Raw genomic sequence first — 22615 nt, forward strand, 5'->3', positions numbered from 1 at the left:
GTCCCCCAGGCTTTTAAAAATCCTGAAGCCTGCCCTGTCCCCCAGGCAGGTTTAATTGGACTGGGGATTTTTTAAAGCACTTGTGTGCAGTGGTTGAAAACCATGGCAGTGATGGAACCTAGGTTTTCCTCACCGTTCTATCACACCTGACCCTCAGATGCTTTCCTTCACTGTGAGGGCGCTCGACTCACCTACAGCTCAGCCTGAGTCCAAAGCCTGGCTTCCAAGGCCACCACCTCCTTTCTCCCCACAGCTTTTGCATAGCTGTGTCTCAAGTCTGAAGGTGATCTCCCCGCTTCCTGTGGTCCTGGGGGTGTGAGGAAGTGAATCTGGGAGAAGGAGGGGCCTGCCGAGTCACATGGGCGCTGTCACTTTCAGTTGCTGGAAAGATCGTGCAAAATTTACTAATGTGTCCATAAATCGTATAACTGTTCGTGCCTTGATATAGGTGTAGGCAGTTTGTTTTTAAGACTAAGAAGTTTGAATTGTAATTCTTTTCCCTTGCATACGTCAGAAGTGGTATTGTTGGCCTGACCGTTTAGTTGTACAAAGTTCGCATGTTAAGTGTTTCCCTAGTCACTGCTTTATTTTCTTTTTCTCCTTCCCGCCCACGTTTGCATCTGCTTTCCCCCACCTGGCACTGCTTTTTCAGGCCTACAGTACACACAGAACGGTTCTGTAAACGGCTCCCCTGCCACCTCTGACATCAAACTTCCGAAGTCCAAGATTGCTCTGCTGGTCTTCATAGCAGAGTGTATCCCGCCGAGGGGGTACTGAGTTCTGTGTTCAAAAGCTAGTCAGATTAAGTGCTTTCCTCTGTGTGGTTATGTTACCAACCTGATGTGAGTTCATGTAAGCAGGTGTCAGCGTTTGCTCCTGTTGGTACCGTTTCAGGTTTTGTCCCCCATCTTTGTTGATTTACGTAGTTTTTGAACGTGCAGAATATTAACATACTTCAAAAGGCAAAATTACATGAACTGTTGTGTGCAGAAGTCCCGTCTCCATTCCCCTCCCCTCCACCCCATCCATGCCCCGCTCTCTGCTCGCTTGTTTCTTTCGTGTTCGTTTACCCATCCTAGGTTTCTTTTTGAAAAACGGACCTTATTCCCCCATTCTCACCCACTCAGTGGCATGCTGTGCGTACTCTTCACACCTTGCTCCCCACAAGGCCCTGTACGTTTCTCTGCCAGCCATGGGCTCCCCATGTTAACGAGAAGCGTGACTTTCCCAATGAAGTAATCCTGTGGGATTAAACAGCCCCTTGGAGCTGGGTCCTGTGGGCTTAGTAGCCCCTTGGAGCTGGGTCCTGTGGGCTTAGTAACCCCTTGGACCCCTGGTGGTTGAGATGGCATGGGGGCAGGGGGACAGCTATAAAGGAAGGTCGCCAAGTCAGCTGCTCTGTGGATCTAAAATGTGATGGTCTCTGAGCACCCCAGAACCCATCTTTCCCCCTTGGCTTCCTCCTCTGTCAAGTGAGGAGAAATGTGCGGGTTAAAAGAGATAGAAATAGATAAACCAAGTGCAGTACATCCATAAATGGGCTATTATTCAGTCGTTAAAAAGATTGGAGTACTAATATGTGCTAGATTATGAATGAACCTTGAAAACACTGTGCTCAGTAAAAGAAGCCAGACATAAATGACCATGTCATATGATCCCATTTCTATGAAATACCCAGAATACACAAATCCATGAAGATGCAAAGCACATTAGTGGCTGTCAGGGGCTGTCGTGGGGAGGACTGGGGAGTGACTGCTAACGAGTAAAGGGTTTACTTTGGAGGTGATGGAAATATTTTGGAACTAGATAGAGGTGATAGTTTTACAACACCGTGTATGTATGTACTAAACACCACTGAAATGCATACCTTAAAATGGTTACATTTATGTTATGTGAATTCACCTCAGTTTAAAAGTAAGGGTATCAAGAACCTATTGCAATAAGAGAAAGATGATGGCGGAGCGGTTCTCAGTGCGGACCCTGGAGCCTTAGTGCCTGGGCTTAACTCTCAGCTCTGCCACTTAGGAGCTGCGAGACCCCACACATGCTAATTAATTTCTCTGTGCCTCAGTTTCCTCATCTGTAAAATGGGGATGATGATTTTCAACGTGGTTGTGGGGATTAAACTAGTTAGTATGTGTAAGTGCGTAGCATCGAGCCTGACACATCCTAAGAGTGGCGTAAGTGTGAGCCATTTTGATTATTAGTAGTTTAGAGTTCCTGGCAGAGAGAGTAGATTTTCAGTAAATGGCAGATTTGGCCTAAGTTTGCTGTAACAAGGTCTGGCCAGCTGGTTGTCCTTGGGACACCACAGACCAATTTCTGAAATCACTTCCAGCCCCGCAGGTTGGAAGATTTTTCAATAGGTCTGTGGTCCTGGTGGAAATCAAGTCCTGCCAGTGTCCATCCCCCTGCGCGGGGGGGGCTGGAGCCCCACAGTGGGGACATTTACACCAGAAGTGACGAGGGACACAGAGGGCCCTGGAGCCGTCAATGGCAGAGCCAGAATCATGGCCAGGGTGGCCGAGCACCGGCACTCACCACACTGCAGCTGCTCTCCTGAAACCACGGAATGATGGCGTGGATGGCAGCAGAGCTGGCAGGGTTCGACATTTTCTTTTAGCAGGTGTCCAGCCAGATCCAGCTTTTAAGAGTTCAAAACAAAAGCTATTATATTTAAACAAGGCTTTTAACTGAGATTTTAAAAAATAGATCCTCCTTGCTTAAAAAATGAGAGATAAGATATGCAGAAAAGTGCACATATTGTAAGCACGCAGCTGATTGAAGCTTTCACACACTGACCATTCATGAGTGCCCAGCGCCACAAACAGAGCAGGGTCAGCTCCCCAGAAAACCCCCCCCACCCGCTTCCACTCACTACCTGCAGCCCCTACAAAGGGTAACCATGCTCCTGACTTCTAACACGTATGACTTATCTATGCTTGCAACTAATAATTACCTCAAACCCAGCAGCGTGAAACAACACACATTTACCTCATAGTATCTGTCAGTCAGTCCAGGCTTAACTGGGTCCCCTGCTCGGGGTCTCATGGGCTGTCATCATGGTCTGGGCTGACTGTCCTTCCTAGAGCTCGGGATCCTCTTCCATTCTCCTGTGGTCGTTGGCAAAACTCGGTTCCTTGTGGTTGTAGGACTGAGGTCCTCCGTTCCTTGATGGCTGTGGGCTGGGGCTGCTCTCAGCTCCTTGAAGCCCTGCGGTTCTGTGCCATGTGGCCCCCTCACACGTGGAAGCTGACTTCTTCAAGGTTAGGAGGAGAATCTCTTGCTCTGGTTTGCTAAGAGGGAGTTGTATATAACATGACCTTTGGCCATCACATCACTTTGCCGTATTCCGTTGGCTGGAAGCAAGTCACGGGCGCCACCTGCCCTCAAGGCGAGGGGACGATGCAGAACATGACTCGTTGAGGGTCATCTTAGGATTCTGCCCACAAACAGCATTAGCTTAGTTTTGCTTGTTTTGGTACTTTAAATAAAGGAATCATGCAGTACTGTGTATGTGTTTTTCTGTGTTTGGTTTCGTTCACTTAACATTATGTCTGTGAGATTCATCTGTGTCTTTGTGTGTGCTTGTACATTGTTTGTGCTCATCGCCCTGTGGTATTCCATTGTGTGACTGCACCAGAACTTGTGTATCTGTTCAGGTATTGATGGATACTTAGGTAGTTTCCAGTTTGGGGTCATTATGCATAGTGGTGCTCTGAACATTCTAGGACACATGAGCGCGTTTCTGTTGGGTATTAATTATTGTAGCCTTATAGAGCTTGACACCTGGTGATGCAAGTCATCCTGCTGTGTTATTCTTCTACAAGCTTGTCTTCATTTTTATTGAGCCTTTCCATTTACTTGAATACCATTTATTTTTTTTTCTTCTTATTTATTTTTGATGTGGGCCATTTTTAAAGTCTTTATTGAATTTGTTACATGATTGCTTCTTCTTTTATGTTTTGGTGTTTTGTTTTGTTTTGTTTTTGGCCGCAAAGCATGTGGGATCTTAGCTCCCCAACCAGGGATTGAACCCGCAACCCCTGCATTGGAAGGTGACGTTGTAACCAGCGGACCACCAGGGAAGTCCCTTGACTACCTTTTAATAAAAAAAAAAAAAATCAAACATCAGGCAAGAAAGAAAAAACGTGTGCCCGTATGTTTACAGGAAAGGACTGAAAAGATATACACAGAAATGTTAACACATGTCTATGTTGCACATGTCTTATCTTTAACTTTTAAAAACAAGGAGGATGGGGCTTCCCTGGTGGCCCAGTGGTTGAGAGTCCACCTGCCGATGCAGGGGACGCGGGTTCGTGCCCCGGTCTGGGAAGATCCCACATGCCGCGGAGCGACTGGGCCCGTGAGCCATGGCCGCTGAGCCTGCGCGTCCGGAGCCTGTGCTCCGCAACGGGAGAGGCCACAGCAGTGAGAGGCCCGCGTACCGCAAAAAACAAAACAAACAAACAAAAAAAAAAACAAGGAGGATGAATGACTTCTGAGATCAGCAAAGGTAAGAGTGAGTGAGTGTCTCACTGTCCTAGTCTGATCTCCTGGAGCCCTGGTGACCCCAAGTCTGTTTTGTCCCAGGGACATCTGGAGAGCCATGCATTTGCTTGCCCACTTGTACACGTGCCTGGTTACGAGCTGGTTTGGTGACTACCTCCTCTTTCGGCAGGACCCGGCGGTTGGGGCAGATGCAGTCTCTGAAAGTCTCAAGGATGTTGTGAAGCACCTGGTTAGCTCTGCATCCCCATCAGCGGTTCTGAGCACAAAGCCTACGGATGTGAGGGGAGTTCAGGTAAACCAGTTCACCGGGTTGTGGGTGTTTCATGACCCCCTGAAGGACCGTGGTCCACCCGCCTGGAGAATTTGTGTGCATTTCCCACGTCGCCCCCCATCCCTGCACCTTGCCTCCCCCCCCCCCCCCCCCCCCCCACGGTAGAGCGAGATTGCACGGTCGCTTGCTGGTGGGTGATGACCACGGTCTGGGGCAAAGCTCTGAGTTCAGGGCACAGGGTTCCGAAGCCCCATGGGAGGAAAGGAAGAGGAGTCTGGCCCACTCAGCAGAGTCCAAGCCGAAGTAGCCCAGATCCTCTCCTTTTAGGAACCAGAACTTGACTTTTCGCTGTGCCCCCAGAGCCTGTTGTCTGGGATCGCACCCTTCCAGAACTAAGGTACCTGGGAACTGCCCCGAGGCAGGCAGAGTGAGCGCACTGGACCCACAGACTTTTAGCCCAGGATGGGGACAGCCTCCGTCCACACTACCTCTCAGGGGTCTGTCGCCCTCAGGCAGTGCAGACACACGAGGCCATCTCCTCTGTGGGGTCCTTCCCACGCTGACGACCCCCCTCCCCATGCTGGGGCCCTCCCCACTGCCCAATTAGGTGCCAATTCTCTGGCTAAATTCACGTCCAGGGCATTCGCCCAGGACAGCCTCCCTGGGCTTGGTCACGCACATCTCTTTTGGCGACACATCTAAAACCCTTGGCTTGAGGTCAATTAATTCTCCCAGTAATGAGCAGATCTTTTCGTGATGACTATGCAAAACATACATTTACAGTCGCTGAAGTTATTTTTCCTATGTCTTTCCAGTATTTTTATGTGGCATGGTAGATTATCCACTGTTATTATATAGTGGGGGGTGAAGTCAGTGTGAAAGTGTAACTTTTTGTTTTTTTAAGTCTTTATTGAATTTATTACAGTATAGCTTCTGTTTTTTATGTTTTGGGTTTTTGGCCACGAGGCATGTAGGATCTTAGCTCCCTGACCAGGGATCGAACCCTCACCCTCTGCCTTGGAAGGCGAAGTCTTAACCACTGGAGAGCCAGGGAAGTCCCTAAAGTATAACTTTTCATATGATTTTTTGATGCAGGCTCTCGGTCTCTGGTTCCTGTTAGGGCATCACCACTGTGAATGTGTAGAGCCTGGAGACAAAATCTCTTTGATTCACTGCACAGATATCAGGGGATCACAGTGCTTTGTGGTTCGCTCTGGGTGTTGAAGGTTATCAGAACATGAGAAACCTGATGCAGCAGAGGAGCAGCTGAGTAAGCAGACGAGCAGAGGGAGGGGTTTGTGGGTGTGCGCGCAGGGTTCCCAGGGCTGTGCCGCCAGGTGGGGCTCGGCCCAGAGATGGGGGGTCAGGCCAGGCTTCCCAGAGGCGAGAGCAGAGGCTTGGCTGTTCTCTCTTTCAGTAATTCTATCCTGGTGGCTTAGTTCAAATCAGAGCTGCCTGTTTTGAATATGACTATACATTTTTAATGTCAAAATTTGAGAAACATCACAAAATAGTACTGCATTTTTAGAATACACTGATTCAGAAAATAAAGGGACCAGGACTACCATAAATTCAATAATGCTTTTAAGTAAATTTGTAGAGTGTATGTATCAAAATAACATGCATATTATATTAGGGTTCTGTAGAGAAACAGAACCAATGGGTGTGTGTGTGTGTGTGTGTGTGTGTGTGTGTGTGTGTGTGTGTATAAAATAGCCTCCATAACTGCATGAGCCAATTATATATTTATGTATAAAATATATATATTTATATATATAAGGAGACTTATTCTAGGGAGTTGGCTCATGCCAGAGGCTGACAAGCTCCAAGAGTTGCAGGAGAAGCCAGCAGGCTGGGACCCAGGAGAGCTGATGTTTCCACTCAAGTCCAAAGACAGGGAAAAATGGATATCCCAGCTCTAAGGCAGTCAGGCATGAGGAATTCCCTCTTATCTGAGGGAGAGTCAGCCCTTTGTTCTATTCAGGCCTTCACCTGATGGGACGAGGCCCACCACAGTGGGGAAGGCAATCTGCTTTCCACGGTCTGTTGATCTAAATGTAAATCTCAGGCAGAAACCTCCTCGCAGACATACCCAGAATCACGTCTGACCACATGCTGGGCACCCCATGGTCCAGTCAAGTCAACACATAAGATTAGCCATCACGCATACGCAATTGAGAAAACATTGCATCTCCACCCCAGACATGTGGGCTGCTCTGTCCCCAGTGCACAGGGACCTGGGTCTTGAGGACTTCTGTGATTACTTCTTGGCCTCCCAGCACCTTCAGCTCACAGTGGGCAAGGCCCTGCCCTGGCTCAGAATCATGTTTTCTAGGTGGTGACCTAAAGAACACTACAGTCGCTTGAGATGTTAGTAAGCATCCCCCACCCCAAAAGCACTCTGAGGTCAGATCAGCTCTTAGGATCCCTCCCTGGGAGGCGCTCGCTGTGCAGAGGCCTGTGATGTCTCTGAGAAGCTTTCCCAGGATTCCCAAATGTTTGTACCTCAGGAGCCCCTTGTAAATAACACTCGTAGCCATGAGTGGGAGGTGGAAGCTAGCTTGAGAAAGGCTGGTCTGAAGGTGAGGTCCCACAAGCTTGGGGAGGCTCTCTGTGGGAAACACCTTGATGCCCATTTGAGGATATGGTGATGAAGCAGGCTCAAGGGGTACCTGCCTCTGCTTTGTCCCTAGCGTGGCACCTGGATGACACTTAGATCCTCCCCACGTGGATGGCAGGTCTGCCAGGAGGTGGGAAGTAGCCAGTGTCCTGGCTGGTGTCACACTTAGTGCTAGTGGGCAGTGGGCCCCTGCATCCCAGGGAGGGCGCCCCACTCTGTCTCAAGCTCCTTCCCTGGGTCACGCGTGGCCCCATCTCCACCCACAGTGAGATTCAGGGGAGTCCTCTCTGGGTGAATGCTTAACTCCCTCGCTCGCTTTCTGTGGGATGTACAAGGCTCCCAAGGAGGGGAAGCAGCTGTGGGTGACTGGTACCCTCCCTCCCCAGTTGTTACAGAGCAGGCCTGGGAGCCAGGCTCCCTCTGGAGGTTTTCTTGAAGATTCCTTCCGCGTAGCAGGTGTCCAGCGGCCACGGCCTCTTTGCCACGGCTCACCGTTCTTTGTCTTCCTTTTTGCAGCACCTGCAGCGCACTTCATCTACTCAGGAATCCTGCCCCCCCAAACCTCCAAGGGCTCATGAGCTCAAACTATTGGTGAAGAATATTCGAGCCTCGCTGCTGAGCCATCCTGGTGCTTCAGGTGGGTGGTGGCGCGGCAGGGGCACCCAGGTGAGGGCAGGGCACCCGGCTGACTGTGGATGTGACCGTCTGCAGTGTGAGCAGAGGGGAGGAGGTGCCTTGTGGGTTGTCCGTGGCCTTTGCTTCCTCCTGTGGAAGGGGGGTGCCACCTGGGGGGATTATGGGTGTCCGGAAGGCTTTGGGCCCACCGGGAACCCTGTGTTGCCCAGAGAGGCTGCTATGGAGACAAGACAGAAACATTGCAGAATGGGTGATTCCTTTTCGGTGATTCTGAGTCAGTGCTGAGACCCCGGATGCCTAGTAGCCTGGGACCGGATCCACTGTGGTGTGGTTTTTGCTAAGAGTAGCGATGAGTTCTTTGTATTGTCTGAGAACATCGGGGTTACTTATATTTATTTGTGGGGAGTTTCCTCCTGTTCCAGAAGTGCAGGTAGGACACACTGAACTACCTGGAAACTCTGTGAATGAAGCTGGGTATGGGTGGTGTTTTGGTAACTCACACCTCGCCCTCTGAGGCCACGCCGCTTAGCAGCCGGGAGGGGCTCCCGGGACCCAGTCCGCCAAGGTTGGGGTCCCAATTTCTAACCTCTGCCAGCAGGTCCCCATCGGAGTCAGAATCTCTCCTTGAGAGTGACTGTGGTGGTTAGTAAGATGATGTGTGTAGAACACCGAACACCACCTGGTACACGGTAAAGGGCCAACATATTCCAGTCCTTTACCGTTGAATTTTTTTTTTTTTTTTTTTTTTTTTGCGGTACGTGGGCCTCTCACTGTTGTGGCCTCTCCCGTTGCGGAGCACAGGCTCCAGACGCGCAGGCTCAGCGGCCACGGCTCACGGGCCCAGCTGCTCCGCCGCATGTGGGATCTTCCCAGACCGGGGCACGAACCCGCGTCCCCTGCATCGGCAGGCGGACTCTCAACCACTGCGCCACCAGGGAAGCCCTACCGTTGATTATTGATTACACAGTATATTCACGGCTTTCTGCCATGGGGCAAGCATTGCCTCGAAGCAGACACAATTGTTCACTAGTGAAATGTCCTGTTATCTGGATCAAATACCTCCAAAAGTTTTGACTGAGCTGAGTTAGGTATAAAAACCTACATCTGGGCTTCCCTGGTGGCGCAGTGGTTGAGAGTCCGCCTGCCGATGCAGGGGACGCGGGTTCGTGCCCCGGTCCGGGAAGATCCCACATGCCGTGGGGCGGCTGGGCCCGTGGGCCATGGCCGCTGAGCCTGCGCGTCCGGAGCCTGTTGCTCCGCAACGGGAGAGGCCACAACAGTGAGAGGCCTGCGTACCTCAAAAAAAAACAAAAGCAAAAAAAACAAACCTACATCTTCGTAAGAGGGAAATGGGTTCTCTGGGAGGTATCCCCAGATTTAGCAGTTACCCCAGATGCCCTTCCTTTTCCAAGCTGTTAGTTTTGTCCAAAGTGAGGCCCACATCTCTGCTGGAGTAATGTTGCCCCCAGGAAGGGCCCTCACCAGAGAGCTGTGCCTGCAGTCAGAACCGAGGGGGGAGCAGGGGCACTTGGGGCAGCCCGGGGCTGTGGACATCCAGTGAGTATCCCCAGATGAGGTGCTTTGAGAGTTTGTAAATGGCAAATGAAAGGAACACTGGACCCTCTGAGCCACAGGTCCAGTGAGCCAAGACCAGACATTTAACTCGGCCTTTCTTTTAGATGCAAAATATCTTAATGCAACTAGAAAACAAAAATAAAAGCCAATATGGTGCCCCTCTGTTTGATTACAGGCAACATTAACCCAGTATGTGTAGTTCAGCTGAATGATCCCATCCAGAAGTTCTCCAGCACCCTCTCGAAAAACACTACCACCCTCACCTGGGAAGAAGAATTCACCTTGTGCGTAAGGGGCCCGGGTTTCCATGGCCACACCTACTCAAGACTGCCAAATTCTAAAACCATTCTGCAGCACTGTTCATACAAAAGAAGGGAGGGAGGGAGGAAGGAAGGGAGGGAGGGAGGGAGGAAAAAAGGAAATATAAAAAATTAAAAAGAAATATATTAAGCACCGAAGGAAGCTGTAAGTCAGACATGGATTTCTTTTTGAAGGCAGCTCTTAGTATCGATTCACTCCTCACCTACATACCCACGCCCTGCTGTGACGAGAGATCTGTTGTTGGGCCTTCCACACTTGCTTTAGAAACGCACACCTTCCAGAGCAGAATGGAAGGAAACTTCTGATTGATACCAAAATCTGACAAAGAGAATGGAAAAAAGGAAAATTGTAGACCACTTACAAATTATGATGTAGGAATTCTGACTAATGTATTATCAAATAGAATCCAGTAGCACATTAAAAATAATACACCAAGACCGACTGAGTTCATACCAGAAATGCAAGGATGGTTTAATGTGATGAGATCTATTAATGAAATCCACTGTGTCACTAGATCAAGGGAGAAAACAAACTTATTATTTCTCTGTATGCCCAAAAGATATTCAGTGACATTTAATAACCATTTCTAATTTTTAAAACTTAATTAGAACAAGATTTATGGTCACTTTTTTCATATGATTAAAAACAAAAAATCACTGTAAGTGATAAGTAGTAGGAACAGTCCCACTAAAGTCAAGAGAAGGATACCAACTGTTTTGTTCTAGAAGTACTAGTTAATGCAATTAGATAAGAAAAAGAAATAGTACACAAATAAGAGGCAAAACTAATCATTACTTGGAGATAATATTATTGCATATTTAGACTACTCCAGAAAATCAATTGAAGCTATTAGAAATAATGAATATAGGGTAGAAATAATAATATTATAAAAACTAATGTAAATAATATTTCAGTAAAGTAGCTGAGTACAAAAATACAGAAATCAATCACTTTCTGGTGTGTAAACAATAATTAGAAGAAGTAATGGAAGAAGGTGTCCCATGTATAATATAAAGAGCCTTTATAAATTATTAATGAAAATATGAGCACTCTCTTAGAAAATTGGGCAAAACTTCTGTACTAGAAAAGCAAAAGTAAGAGCCGTAGATAGCCAGAAACATCTGAAAAGATGTTCAATCTCAGTAATAGCTAAAGTAATGCAAACTTAAACAAAAGAGATTGTTTTTAGCCTTATAGGTTGGTAAAGAAAAAGTGAGAAAAGCCAGTGGAAATACTGTATATATTAGAATAATCATTCTGGAGGTCATCAATATGTATAAAAAAAGAAAATCTCTTATATGCATGTACCTTTTGATTGGCAATTGCTCTTTTCCTAAGGAAATAATCACACAGTGTGTGCAAAGATATATGTGTGAGGATATTTATCTCAGCTTGTTTATAGTTACAAAATATTGGGAACAACCCATTATTAAGGGTTGGTTATTAAGGAACTGGCTGAATAAAATCTTTTAAGGCCAGATAGTGGAATACTAGACACCTGTTAAAAAGGATGTTGCTCTGTAGTTATTGACATGGAAAGATGTCCATGATATCTTAAGTGAAAAAAATAGGTTACAAAGGAGGAGAGAGGTATGTTATGTTCTATATTTGTTTTCAGACAACTATATGGCTATATCTTTTAATACAGTACCTACCAGCCACAGGTAGCTCTTTAAATTTCAATTAATTGAAAGCAAACAAAATTAAACCCAGTTCCTCAGTTTGCACTGGCCTCATTTCAAGTTCTGAATAGCTGTATGTGGCTAGTGGCCACCGAATTTGATAGCAGCTTTACAGAACATTTCCACCATCATTCAGAAAGTCCCATTGGATTACCCTAGGAGACTAGTCACCAAATATTAACATTAACTATTTCTGGATGGTGAAGTTGCAGATAATCTTTGTATTTTGGTTATATATCTCTGTTGTTTCTTAAATATTGATGGTGATTTGCATTCCTTTCTATCATCAGGAAAAAAAAATACTATTTCAAGAAAATAGTAAAGCATTTTTAAGGATTCATGGCCCTTCTTCCTTTCCACAGTGAGTTGAATGCCAAGTCGAGGGAGTTGCACCTGCAGATTTCAGAGGATAGGCAATCCTCAGAAGGTGGGTGGTCGGCAGGCAGACGGAGACCCTGCTCTCTGGGAGGGTCATCCAGTGGCCCTGACCAGGGCCTTGGGGTGGGGAGGGCGGGAGACCCAGCAGAGCCTCGGCCCCTCCCCCTAAGCCACTCCAGGTCTTCCCAGGGGAATGTTTGGTTGGAAGTCCATTCTGTTATTAGCAAGGTCAAACATTTTGGGAAAGTATATTCAACTGGTTCTTTTCTTTTTCTTTTTCTTTTTTTTTTTAAACAAATATCAAAAATCTTTTATTCAACAGTTCTTGGCTTAGAGCAGTTCTCAACCCTCTTAGCCTTAATAGACCTTTTACTTTTATTTTTTTTCTTCAGTTTTTAATTGTGTTGATACATATAACTTAAAAGTTACCATCTTAGCAACTTTTGAGTGTAGAATTCAGTGGTATTAAGTGCATTCACATGGTTGTGCAACCATCACCGCCATGCATCTCCAGAATTCATCTTACAAAACCGAAACTCTGTCCCCATTAGACACTCGCTCCCCAGGCCCCTCCCCCAGCCCCTGGCCCCCACCCTTCTGCTCTCTGTCTCCATGAATTACAGCTGACTTTTCCTTGTAGAATAAGCCATAGCAGCTTAACTTGGACACATGCTTTAGATACAAGTCAGCAACAAATAGAGGTAAAAATCACTAAAGTGAGCATGGACCTGGTGTGTATGTGTGTAAATCAGTAGTTTCAGTATTTATTAGGTTTTTAGGAATCCCTATGAACATACCAAAATTGGGAGAGGTGACCCTTCCCTGACTTATTCAGCTGTGAAACCTAGCCATCTGGTTACCTCCTACAGTTACAAAGGCATAGGGAAAAACAATTCAAACTCCTAGGTATTAGCAAGGATTTTTGAGGCAGTTTCCCTGGTTCTGTAGTCTAGAGATAACTCGGATGCTCCTGAGATAAGAACTGACATTCCAAGAGAGGACGTGTGGTCTGAACACAGGGCGGAACCACTGTTTGCCTAATCCATTCCTGGGGCACCACCCCTGTTGGCTCCACTGGAATTTCATTCCAGTCCAGCCTGATGGGATCTATGAAATTTCAAACTTAAAAAAAAAAAACAAAAAACCCAGAACAAACAACAACCATATAACCTTTCCTCAGGCTCATATATTTTTAACATTTTGCCCCATTTCATTTATTATTTGTACTCACAATTGCTGGTTGCTCTCACTTTGCTCTCTCTGTCTACACACACACACACACACACACACACACACACACACGCCCCGAGGGTAAATGTGTGAACCATGTGAGTGTAAGTTTCGGGCATCCTGGCCCTTTACCCTAAATTCTTTAGTGCGTATTTCCTAAGAGTAGGGATATTATTTGTCCACAGCACAGTTATCAGCTTCCTGAGTTACATTGGTCCACTTCTTTACTGCCCAGATTCCAGTTCCCATCAGCCAAGCCCCTGAGGTCCTTCCTAGCAGTATTTCCCAGTCCTGTGTAGGATCAGATACTACCTCTTGATTGTCACATCTGTAGCCTCCCTTGGTCTGGAACAGTTCCACAGCCTTCCTTTGTCTTTTATGACCTTGACTTTTCTAAAACTTTCTGAAACTGGGAGCATCTCCCAGTAAGCGGGGCGTGTGTCCAGAGTTGGTTCTGGTTGCAGCCGCTCGCGGGCATCCTGTTCCTGTGGAACCCCATGGAGACACCCCCGATGTTCCCTGTTTGTCCCCTGTCCCTTTAGCTCTGTTGGCGATGACGACTGTCCCCTTGGATTTGTTCAAGAAGCAGCCTTCTGGGCCACAGAGCTTTACGCTGACCAGCGGGTCCTCCTCGGGCAGCTCAGCATTGGGTTCGGTCACTGCAGAGGTATGACGTCATTCTCTACGATGCCAAGGCCCGGCTCAACCCACTCGAGAAAAGGGACATCTTCATTTATGTCTGTCAGGGTCTTGCCCTCGCTTCAACGTAAAGCAAGAAGCTTGTCCAAGACCTGATGTTTCCTCCCAGGCATTTCTAGACATGAATGGGTTGCTTCCTGCCCAGGGTTGCGTTGCACTGTCTATCTGACGTAACTTTCCGTGATGCCCTTTCACGCAGGCCTAACCCAGAAAGGGCTCTTTTATTTCGTTTGGTTCTCCAGCTTTTGTTCCCATCATTATGTGCTGAGTGGCTGGGTTTGAGCCTGGGTCTCATCATCCTGTGTCAGTTCCAGGGAAATCGGTTAATTATAAGTTACTTATGATACTAAGCGGCAGCCAAAGAAATCAGAGGTTATTGCAAAGGCAGGCAGCGTGCCATGGCGGGGTGTCCGTCTGCGCTGACTACCAAGCATGTAACCAGCCCTCTCTGCAGTTTTCTTACATCGAACCCGGTGAAGCGAAATCCTGGCAAATGCCTCCATCTGTTCCTGCTGCAAAGATAGAAAAAGACCGCACGGTGATGCCGTGCGGGACCGTGGTCACTACTGTCACTGCCGTGAAAACCAAGCCTCGCTTCGATGCAGGGAGGGCGTCCCCGCTGAGCTCCGGTGAGTTTCCTCCCCGCAGAAACTCTGAAGTCACGCCTCCCCTGTAAATGTCTTGCCTCTATAAACTGCAGAGCACTGTAGGCTGCAGGATTATCTGTAAGAAAATGTCCTGGTACGGGAAGAATGGTAATTGGCAAGGCTTCTGCATAGCTTTTTTTTTTTCAGACAATTATCTTTCTATCTTGTCAGACACATGACAAGCCAAAGCAAGGTTCAAACCTGTAGTGAATTCTGAAGGTAAAATCTGGATACTAGATGAAATATCCCGTTACATTAAGTACTCCATGACGTTTACGTGGGGACAGCACACTGTCTTGAAACATTAGATGTGAATGGCCAGCATAGAGTTTCTTATGTTAAAAAAGCCATTCATTCGAAGGCTTGACGTGCAGTCATTTTCGATCTAGCCTAATTCTGTACCTGTCCCCATGGCCACCGCCCTGGAGACAACTTCTGTATAAGTGTATGATTTATTATTTTTTTTAATTTATAATGTGTTCCTGCCTGTACAAAAGTATTATCATCCCAGAATAAATCACCTGGCACTGTTCTTGAATGCAAAACAGAAAGTGAGATTCCGGCTTAATCAAAAGGTTTCTGAAACTTTATTTAAACCTGCGCTTCCAATGCCCCTTTTGGGCATTCCTCCCCTCCCCAAAAAAAGAATCAGAGAGGTTGTTGAAAATATCTTAAGGTTTGCCTCTTACCTTTTCCAACTGCATGAAGTAGAGTTGAAGTGAGGTGTGATTTCACTTCCCGGTAACTGTAAGAGTCAGACAGCTTTCGGAGGGCTGTTGTAATCAGGATGTCTCCCGGGCAGAATCTCCCCTGAGAACGCCTGTCAAGGTGAAGGTCATCGAGAAGGACATCTCCATCCAGGCCATCTCCTGCCACGGCGCCCCCGTCAGCAAGATGTTCTCTTCCTCAGATACAGGTAACGCAAGGCCACTCGAGACGGTCCCCGCTCAGCTCCTTCAGGCTCTGCCCTCGAGCCCCGCATCTGGTGAGAAGGACGCTTTCCCTTTTTAGAGTTTGGGGAGAGGTGTTTTAATATAGTAAGTGAGGAACTAACTAGAAGGAGAGAAGGGAAATGGAAGTCGACGGAAGACCAGTTGTGGCGTTGGCATCCCTGCCTTAAGTTTTAGGGAACACTTGAACAAAATAAGCACAAAAAACTAGCTCATGCCTCACTGTGTAAAATTTCTGAATGTTATTTTTTTCTCTTGTTCAACGTACTAGTTCCACAGATGTCATAAAATAAGCAGGACTCAGGGGCCATAATCATAAAGGCAACTTTATCTTGTCCCCCACTGTCCCCTGAAACCTGTTTAATAGGATTAGTTTCCCCTGGAACTCTGAATGCAGATTTCCCACTTTTATGGTCGCCTGTGTCACTGTCTCTTGGAATCAGAGCATCATCTAAATTTGGGGGTTAAATTTTCTCCCTTCGCTCACGTGTGACCTGCAGTCTAAGAAGGGCTGGGTGGGCAGCTTCTCCCCACCGCTGTCCACTGAGTCCTGTTTCTGACCCTGCCAATGTCAAGAACAGGACAGGGAGGGATAGGCAGTGGGCAGGCAGCTCTCACGTGATGGCTGCTGTCTTGGGATGGCCGTGTGTTCTCCGAACCTGGCGGAAGTGGAAAACTGCCTCTTTCCCTGTGGGAGCTTCCCTGGTTGTTTGGAAGCTGCAGGGCCCCCCCAGCTGCAAAATCCTAGACAGAAGCAATGCCCCTCATTGGCCGCTCCTGGGGGCCCTGTCTCAGCTCTGCTTTGTACCACGGGGGCACCTTCACCCCAGGCTGACATCCCTGCTGTGGTTCCCCCTCTGGTCTGTGGGTGCTGGCACCAGCCCGCACCGTGCAGCCAGGAGCCCTGCAAGCTTCCTCAGGCACAGCTGGCACCTGGACAGGCTCGCTGAGGAGGGACAGAAGCTCTGGGCTCCGCGCCCCCCCCGACTGGTGTCCCAAGGCCTGGGACTCACAGCGCAGCCCTCTCCCCAGGCGTCCTCACCACATCCCGCTCTTCCCCCCCGGGTCGGCAGCCACAGAGTTCTCAGCCGCTTGGTCCCTCGCCACTGCCTTGGGAAATGTAGCATCTGTGTTTTTAGAGAGATTTTAATAGTATCTTACATCCAGTGATTCCTAAAGGATTTCTTCCATTTTATCACTTCCAACAGGCCTAGTTTCTTGAAACCAAATCCACCTCTACTTCCGAGAAAGATGCTGGGCTGGCCTTCTCTTAAGGGCCTTTCCAAACCCTGCTGGCATTGACCTAGACATTTTCTAGGAAGTTCTAAGTTGAGAAATTTTTTTCTGTAAAAAACATTCTCAGGAATTAAAATTCCTTTACTGCTTTGAATTGATATCATAAATTGTTTTGTTGTTTAACTGAAAGTTATCATAAAGTTTTATGTGTATATGTTTACCAAAAAAAGTTGATCTTCCTTTTGTGGGATATCAATGTATGCTTTAAGTCGTTAAAATATACACACACACACACACACACACACACACACACACACAAAATGTAGCATCTGTCGTCAGCGGGTCGAGGCCTGACTGAGAAAAAGTTCCAGGTAACATCCTGCCCCTTAATCCCATTGTCCTTTTCATCTTTCTACAGCAGCAGACACTTTAGTGTGAGTTCCAGCATCAGCTCTGAGTGGGAGAGACCTGGCCGGGCATCTCAGCTCCGCCGCCCACCTGGCTGTCTCCTACCTGCCCCATTTCTCAAATGGAAACTGAAAGGCACCTCCCTCAGAGGACTTGGGGTTAATTACCTGGAATAATGTGCACGGAGCTCTTTGCAGGGCACAGGTCCGTGTTAAGCCCTCCCCGGATGTTGGCCCGGGTGTGGAATTAACCCTGGGAAGAAGCAGCTTCTGTGAACCAGCCCCCGGTCACCCTGAACACTAGTTTTTGTGTTCGACCACTCCTGGGAGGGCCAGGGAGTAGCTGCGTTGCCTTTCAAAGTTCACAGTCTCCCCAAAGCTCAGAGATTTCTGTTTTTCACCTCAGTCGAGGCATATTTACATTCATTAAAGTGCATGATTTGAAGCGTACACCCCGGTGAGTGTGTGTAACCACAGAGCATCAGCTCCAGACCCAGGGGCGTCACCTGTCCTGCTCATGAAGTTTCCCCAGAACCCAGCCGTGGATACTTTGACATCTGGCCTCTGCTTCCTAGCTTCCAAGTCAGCGTGGAGTACTTGTGACGGGCCGGCTGCCCACGAAGTCACTGTCTGGCCCTTTACAGAAAATATTTGCCAACCCCTGCTTAAAGACCAAATCTGTCGCCGCAGAAGTTCCTGCCAAAGCTTCAGATTTTGTTAACGTGCTTCACGCCCGCTTTTCCTCCGGCAGAGCTACTGGTGCTGAGCGGTGCCGACCCGGTGGCCGAAGTCGCCATCCGACAGCTCAGCGAGTCCTCGAAGCTGAAGCTCAAATCCCCGCGGAAGAAGAGCACGATCGTCATATCTGGGGTCTCCAAGGTGAGCCTCTGCCACTCGCCCCGCATCAGCCCGCCCCGGCCCTTGATCAGTTTCGGCGAGCTCCACCCCCAAATGTCAGCTACATTCCCTCACCCACGGGGGGGTCATTCGTGACGCAGCTTATCCTGCTGAGGAAGGAAACTTGAAAGTTTCTGACCGGGGATGCTTTGGTTGTCGAGAGGTTGGTGAATCATGTGAAGAAAACTTATTGAAAGAGAAAAGACCAGCGTGATGTCAACTCCCCTTTGGGGCAGAACCTCCACCCTCATTGCTGCCCCATCCTGGGGGGCTTTCACTTCACACATTACACATTTCCAAACCGTTTCCATTCTGCAGTGAATGTTTATGCCTTTCACGATCAGAGAAACGAAGCTTGTTTTAAAACTTATCCTGACCCCCATTGCTTCCTTCTCCTGCTCTGTGACCTTTGTCCAGAGCAGCTGGCGGGTGCGAGGCGTCCCTGGCGGACGCCGGGCAGGCAAGGGCCCACATTACAGTCCCTTACTCTTTTTAACGTTTCAGAACAAGCAAGGAGAATGTGAGCAATGGAGGGGCGGGTGGGACATTGGGTAGCTGGGAGAGGGATGAGGAAGATGAATTTTTAGACACGGAGGGTGGGTTGATACTTTGAGGGCATGAGAGGGTGGGGCGGGAGGACATGATGACAGTTGACCCCTTGGCTACTGGGAGAGGGGCCAGAACAGGTCCTGGGAGGCGCCAGAGGTGTGTCACCAATGTGGCCTTAGTGTCCAGGGGCCGGGTGAGTCTCTGGGCTTACCTGCGTGCACTTCCAGAGGCAGCCAGCAGGGGGCGATGGCGTCCCTGGAAGCGCCTGGCCCAATGTCTGGGTTTTCTTTAGGATGAATAAATAAATGAGTGAAATAAGGGCAAGGCTCGTGACCGTCTCCTCCTCTGTGCCTTCTCTGAGATTTTATTCTAGATCATTTAGTCCATCCAACCGACTGCAGTTAATATCTTTGCTGATGATAAAATTGTCCCAAACTGAGTCAGTGGGCACTTCTGACTTGGCTCAGAAAAGGGCAGTTGTCACCTGTCACTTAGCAGACTCTCCTGTGCAACTGCCACACAGATCAGGAACAGCAGACCCCCCCCCCCCCCCCCCCCCCCCCCCCGCCATGTCCCTGCAGTCACTTTCCTGCCCTCCAGCAAACCACTTTCCCACCCCCAAGCACCTACATCTCTTTTACATATAAATATAACTCTTAGGATACAAAGTGCATAGCGGTCAGTTCCTCCTTGCAGGAAACACAAAAATGCTGTAGGAACAAAGGTTAAAGATAAATCGAATCTGGCACCCCGGAGCTCACATCCTCTGTCGCCCTGTCTGCCATCCCATACGTAGGAAGCATGCTCTTCCCCCAGACCCCCCCAGCCTGCGACCTCGGGCTGACCCTCTGCCACAGGAGACCTTCGTCCACTGCGTTTCAGCCCATGCTTCCCTTAGCTGCCTCCTTGGAGGGCCGGGGTGCCTTTTGACGCTGAAACCGTCAGCCAGGATGTTTGGACAGGGCTGCTGAGGCTTTTCCTCGCCCGCTGCTTCTTCCAAGTATCCTTGGCATCTTCCTCACCCTGACTTTGTCTCTCACCCCCCGGGTAGACCTCACTATCTCAGGACAACGACGCCTCCCTGATGCTGGAGTACGCAGCCTCCATGGACAGCACCTGCCAGAAGGATGCCCCGGACCAGCCAGGGGCGGCCGTGGCCCCTGCCCCACCCGAGGAGGGGAAGGAGACCCCCGCAGGGGCCCGGCTGGCCCTGGAGCCCCAGGAGACTGAGCTGGATTCCTGGGACTTGGAAGAGGAGCCACCAGCCGGGGCCGGCGCGTGGGGTGGCCAGGCCCCGCGGGACCCCGCTGGGGATGAGCTGTCGGAGCACTCCCTGAGTGTGTCTGAGCTGGAGCCGGGCACTTCCCAGAAGCGTAAAGGTACCAGCCCCTCCCGTGCCCGCCCTGCCCACCCCTCCTCACTCCCCACCACTCCCCCCCGCCCCACGGCTTTGCTCTCCTACTAGTTCCAAGCTAAGCAAGTTCTCACCCTCTGCTTTCCTTCCCTTCTCCTCTACAAGGGCACCCCACCCTCAGCGCCCCTACACCTGCAGAAACACCTGCGCTGAACATCCGAGCCCATTTAGAGCCCACGGGCAGGGGTAGGGGGTGCGGGCTGTATTCAGAATCCTTCCCAGTGTGAGCGGCCGGGTCATCTCTCTTCATTTGTGGAGGCAAATTGTGTTCATGGCTAGAAGCGCCCCTTCCTCTGTCTGGGCACTCCTCCCCGCAGGAGTAGAAGTATCCAGAGCATTGAGAGGGGTCACCAAGAGCCAGGTACCACGATGGAGCCAAAGAGACCAGCCGGGCAGAGACTGGGCTTCCCGCTGCAGAGATGGGCACCCCTCCCCTTGTGTGCCTCTCAGACTCCCCCCCACCAACGGAAAGCAAACCAGACTCAACCCTGACAGGGTCCACGGGGAGATGAGCTCCCTAGAAAACTAGCCATTAACTTAATATGTGTGCAGTGCTGAGGGAATCATTGCACTGGAATAAGCGACTGTTTCCCGTTAGCGCTAAATCAGTGCTCTAAATCTGTAAATGTCTTCAGCGCGTGCAGTTTTTCCCAGACGGTGCTTTGGCACGATGGTGACCTGAAGACACTTGCCGAGGGAATGTAGTCCAGAGGCTCGGGCCAGTTCTAGATGTGAGGCTTCAAGACTCACTGAGTCTCAGCTCCCTCCTCTGTAAATGGGGATGTGCCCACCACGTGCACCCACCTCCCCGAGGACCCCACCGGCCAGGCGGTAATAGGAGAGCCCAGTGCGGAGGACAGGCCGGGAGAGCCCAGGCAGGGGCCGGAGCCAAACCAGCAGTCCTGGGTGCAACTCTGCACCAAGTCCCGGCTCCCCCGCGAGTGTAGACATTAGGAGTCTCAGCCACTCGGGTCGGGAACCTTGGGGAGCTGCTCTGTTCTTGGTGCCACGGACCAGTGGTTCCTACGTGGGGCGATCGTGCCCCCTCCCTGGGGGGCACCGGCCATGGCTGGAGACCGTTTCAGTTGGCACAGCTGGGGGCAGAGGGTGCTGGGGGTTCAGGTGGGTGGAGGCCAGGGGTGGCGCTCAGCACCCCACCACAGCATCCTGTGGCCCCAGCGTCCCCAGGGCCGAGCTGAGAGCCCCGCCGGGGAAGGTCGGCATCCTGACTGGCCCTCCTCTTTCCCGTTCGCTTCCTGGGCTCTCCCATGACCCACCCCGTCGCCGGAGCAGAGGGGGACAGACGGGGTGGAAGCCAAGGAAGAGGCGGAGAGAGAGGAAGAAGCAGGTTCCTGGGTGTGATTTCCAGACCCTGCGATGGAGATCGGGCTCTATCTGCCTGCCACCTGGGCTTGGCGCCTCACCCCGAGGACCCTGTCGGGGGGCCGGGAGCAGCGTGGCAATGAGCACCGCCCTCTGTGGTGGCTCCCTGGCTTCTGTTCTGGAAAAGGTGGCCCGGCCGCTGGTACACAGCCCGGCACGTGCCCCCGGCCTGGGCTTTGTCTTGGGGCCAGAGCAGCCCAAGGGGGCTCCCCTGGACCTGAGGAAGGCAGGTGGGCGCTGGGCAGGGTGGAGTGCAGGTGGGGTGCCCCATCTGTGACCTGATGGACCAGCAGGCCACCTCCTCTTCTCACAGAACCCGCCCCTCCCTCCCGCCGTCCGTTCATTCTGGAAGGCCGAGCCTCACCACCCCGGGCCCGTTCGGAGACCGCTGTTCCTTCATCCCATCCCTCCTGCCCTGCCTCCCTCCCTCCCTCTGCTGTCCCTTCCGGGGAGCTCTTTCCCCTGGGTTTCCGTCCTTGCTGTGTCCTGGCCACCCCGCTCCTCTCCCGTCACCAGCCAGGTGGATGACACCCTCACTCTTGGGGACCTGGTGCCCAAAAGGCAGGTGTGCCTTTTGCTCCACCCTGAGGCCTGGCAGCTGGGGCCGGGCACGGACGCTGAGCCAGCGGTCATGCGCCTCACTCTTAGCGCTGCACAGACCCGGGAGTTTTTAAAGGGACACACTGGGCAGCGTTTTAAAAATTGCTTTTCATTCCGTTGTTTCCTGAGAGATTTGCACTCGGCATCTCTACGAGATACTGTCAGAACCTTAGATGATTATGCTTTATGGGTACCAAATAGTTTTCCTTTTCCACCAGAATTTCTTCCAAACTGGTGATCTAGGGGGCAGCTCTGTGGGGTTTTCTCTCCTTTGTAAACTGAAGCCTATTTTTCAGTTCAAGAACCACCTGCACCCCTGTCCTAGGAAGGAGTTGGCTCTAGCTTTCCAAGACTGCCTATTTAGAATTCCCCTGGAGCCCTGCTGATTGGAAATGTACGTATGGTAATGATGCAGGCAAGACAGGAAATGCATTCCTCAGATTTGGTTTCATTTTTAGCTTAACAAAGCATTGATGTGCTAGTACAAATATGTGAATGTACTTAATACAACCGAACTCTACACTTAGAACTGGCTACGATGGGGCATTTTATGTTATGTGTATTTTACCACAAGTAAGAACAAAAGCATTGGTGGAGACTCTGAAAAA

The 22615-nt window shown here is 49.8% G+C and overlaps 1 protein-coding gene across 3 annotated transcripts in view; it reads left to right on the plus strand.

Moving 5' to 3' along the window:
- Positions 1-22615, plus strand: part of C2CD2 (C2 calcium dependent domain containing 2) — a 63027-nt gene that overhangs the window by 30195 nt on the left and 10217 nt on the right. For all 3 annotated transcript variants that reach the window (XR_003792329.1, XM_029214331.1, XM_029214332.1), the window contains exons 5-13: positions 4682-4804; positions 7920-8040; positions 9790-9898; positions 11980-12044; positions 13768-13892; positions 14379-14553; positions 15374-15487; positions 17916-18043; positions 19662-19989. Coding sequence is in view for 2 of the 3 variants with exons in the window: in XM_029214331.1 (XP_029070164.1) it covers positions 4682-4804; positions 7920-8040; positions 9790-9898; positions 11980-12044; positions 13768-13892; positions 14379-14553; positions 15374-15487; positions 17916-18043; positions 19662-19989 (1288 nt within the window). In the remaining variant the exon portion in view is untranslated. The remainder of the gene's footprint in view (positions 1-4681; positions 4805-7919; positions 8041-9789; positions 9899-11979; positions 12045-13767; positions 13893-14378; positions 14554-15373; positions 15488-17915; positions 18044-19661; positions 19990-22615) is intronic.

The sequence above is a fragment of the Monodon monoceros genome, unplaced genomic scaffold (assembly GCF_005190385.1).
Source record: "Monodon monoceros isolate NGI ecotype Baffin Bay Population unplaced genomic scaffold, NGI_Narwhal_1 Super_Scaffold_11, whole genome shotgun sequence".
Lineage (NCBI taxonomy): Eukaryota > Metazoa > Chordata > Mammalia > Artiodactyla > Monodontidae > Monodon > Monodon monoceros.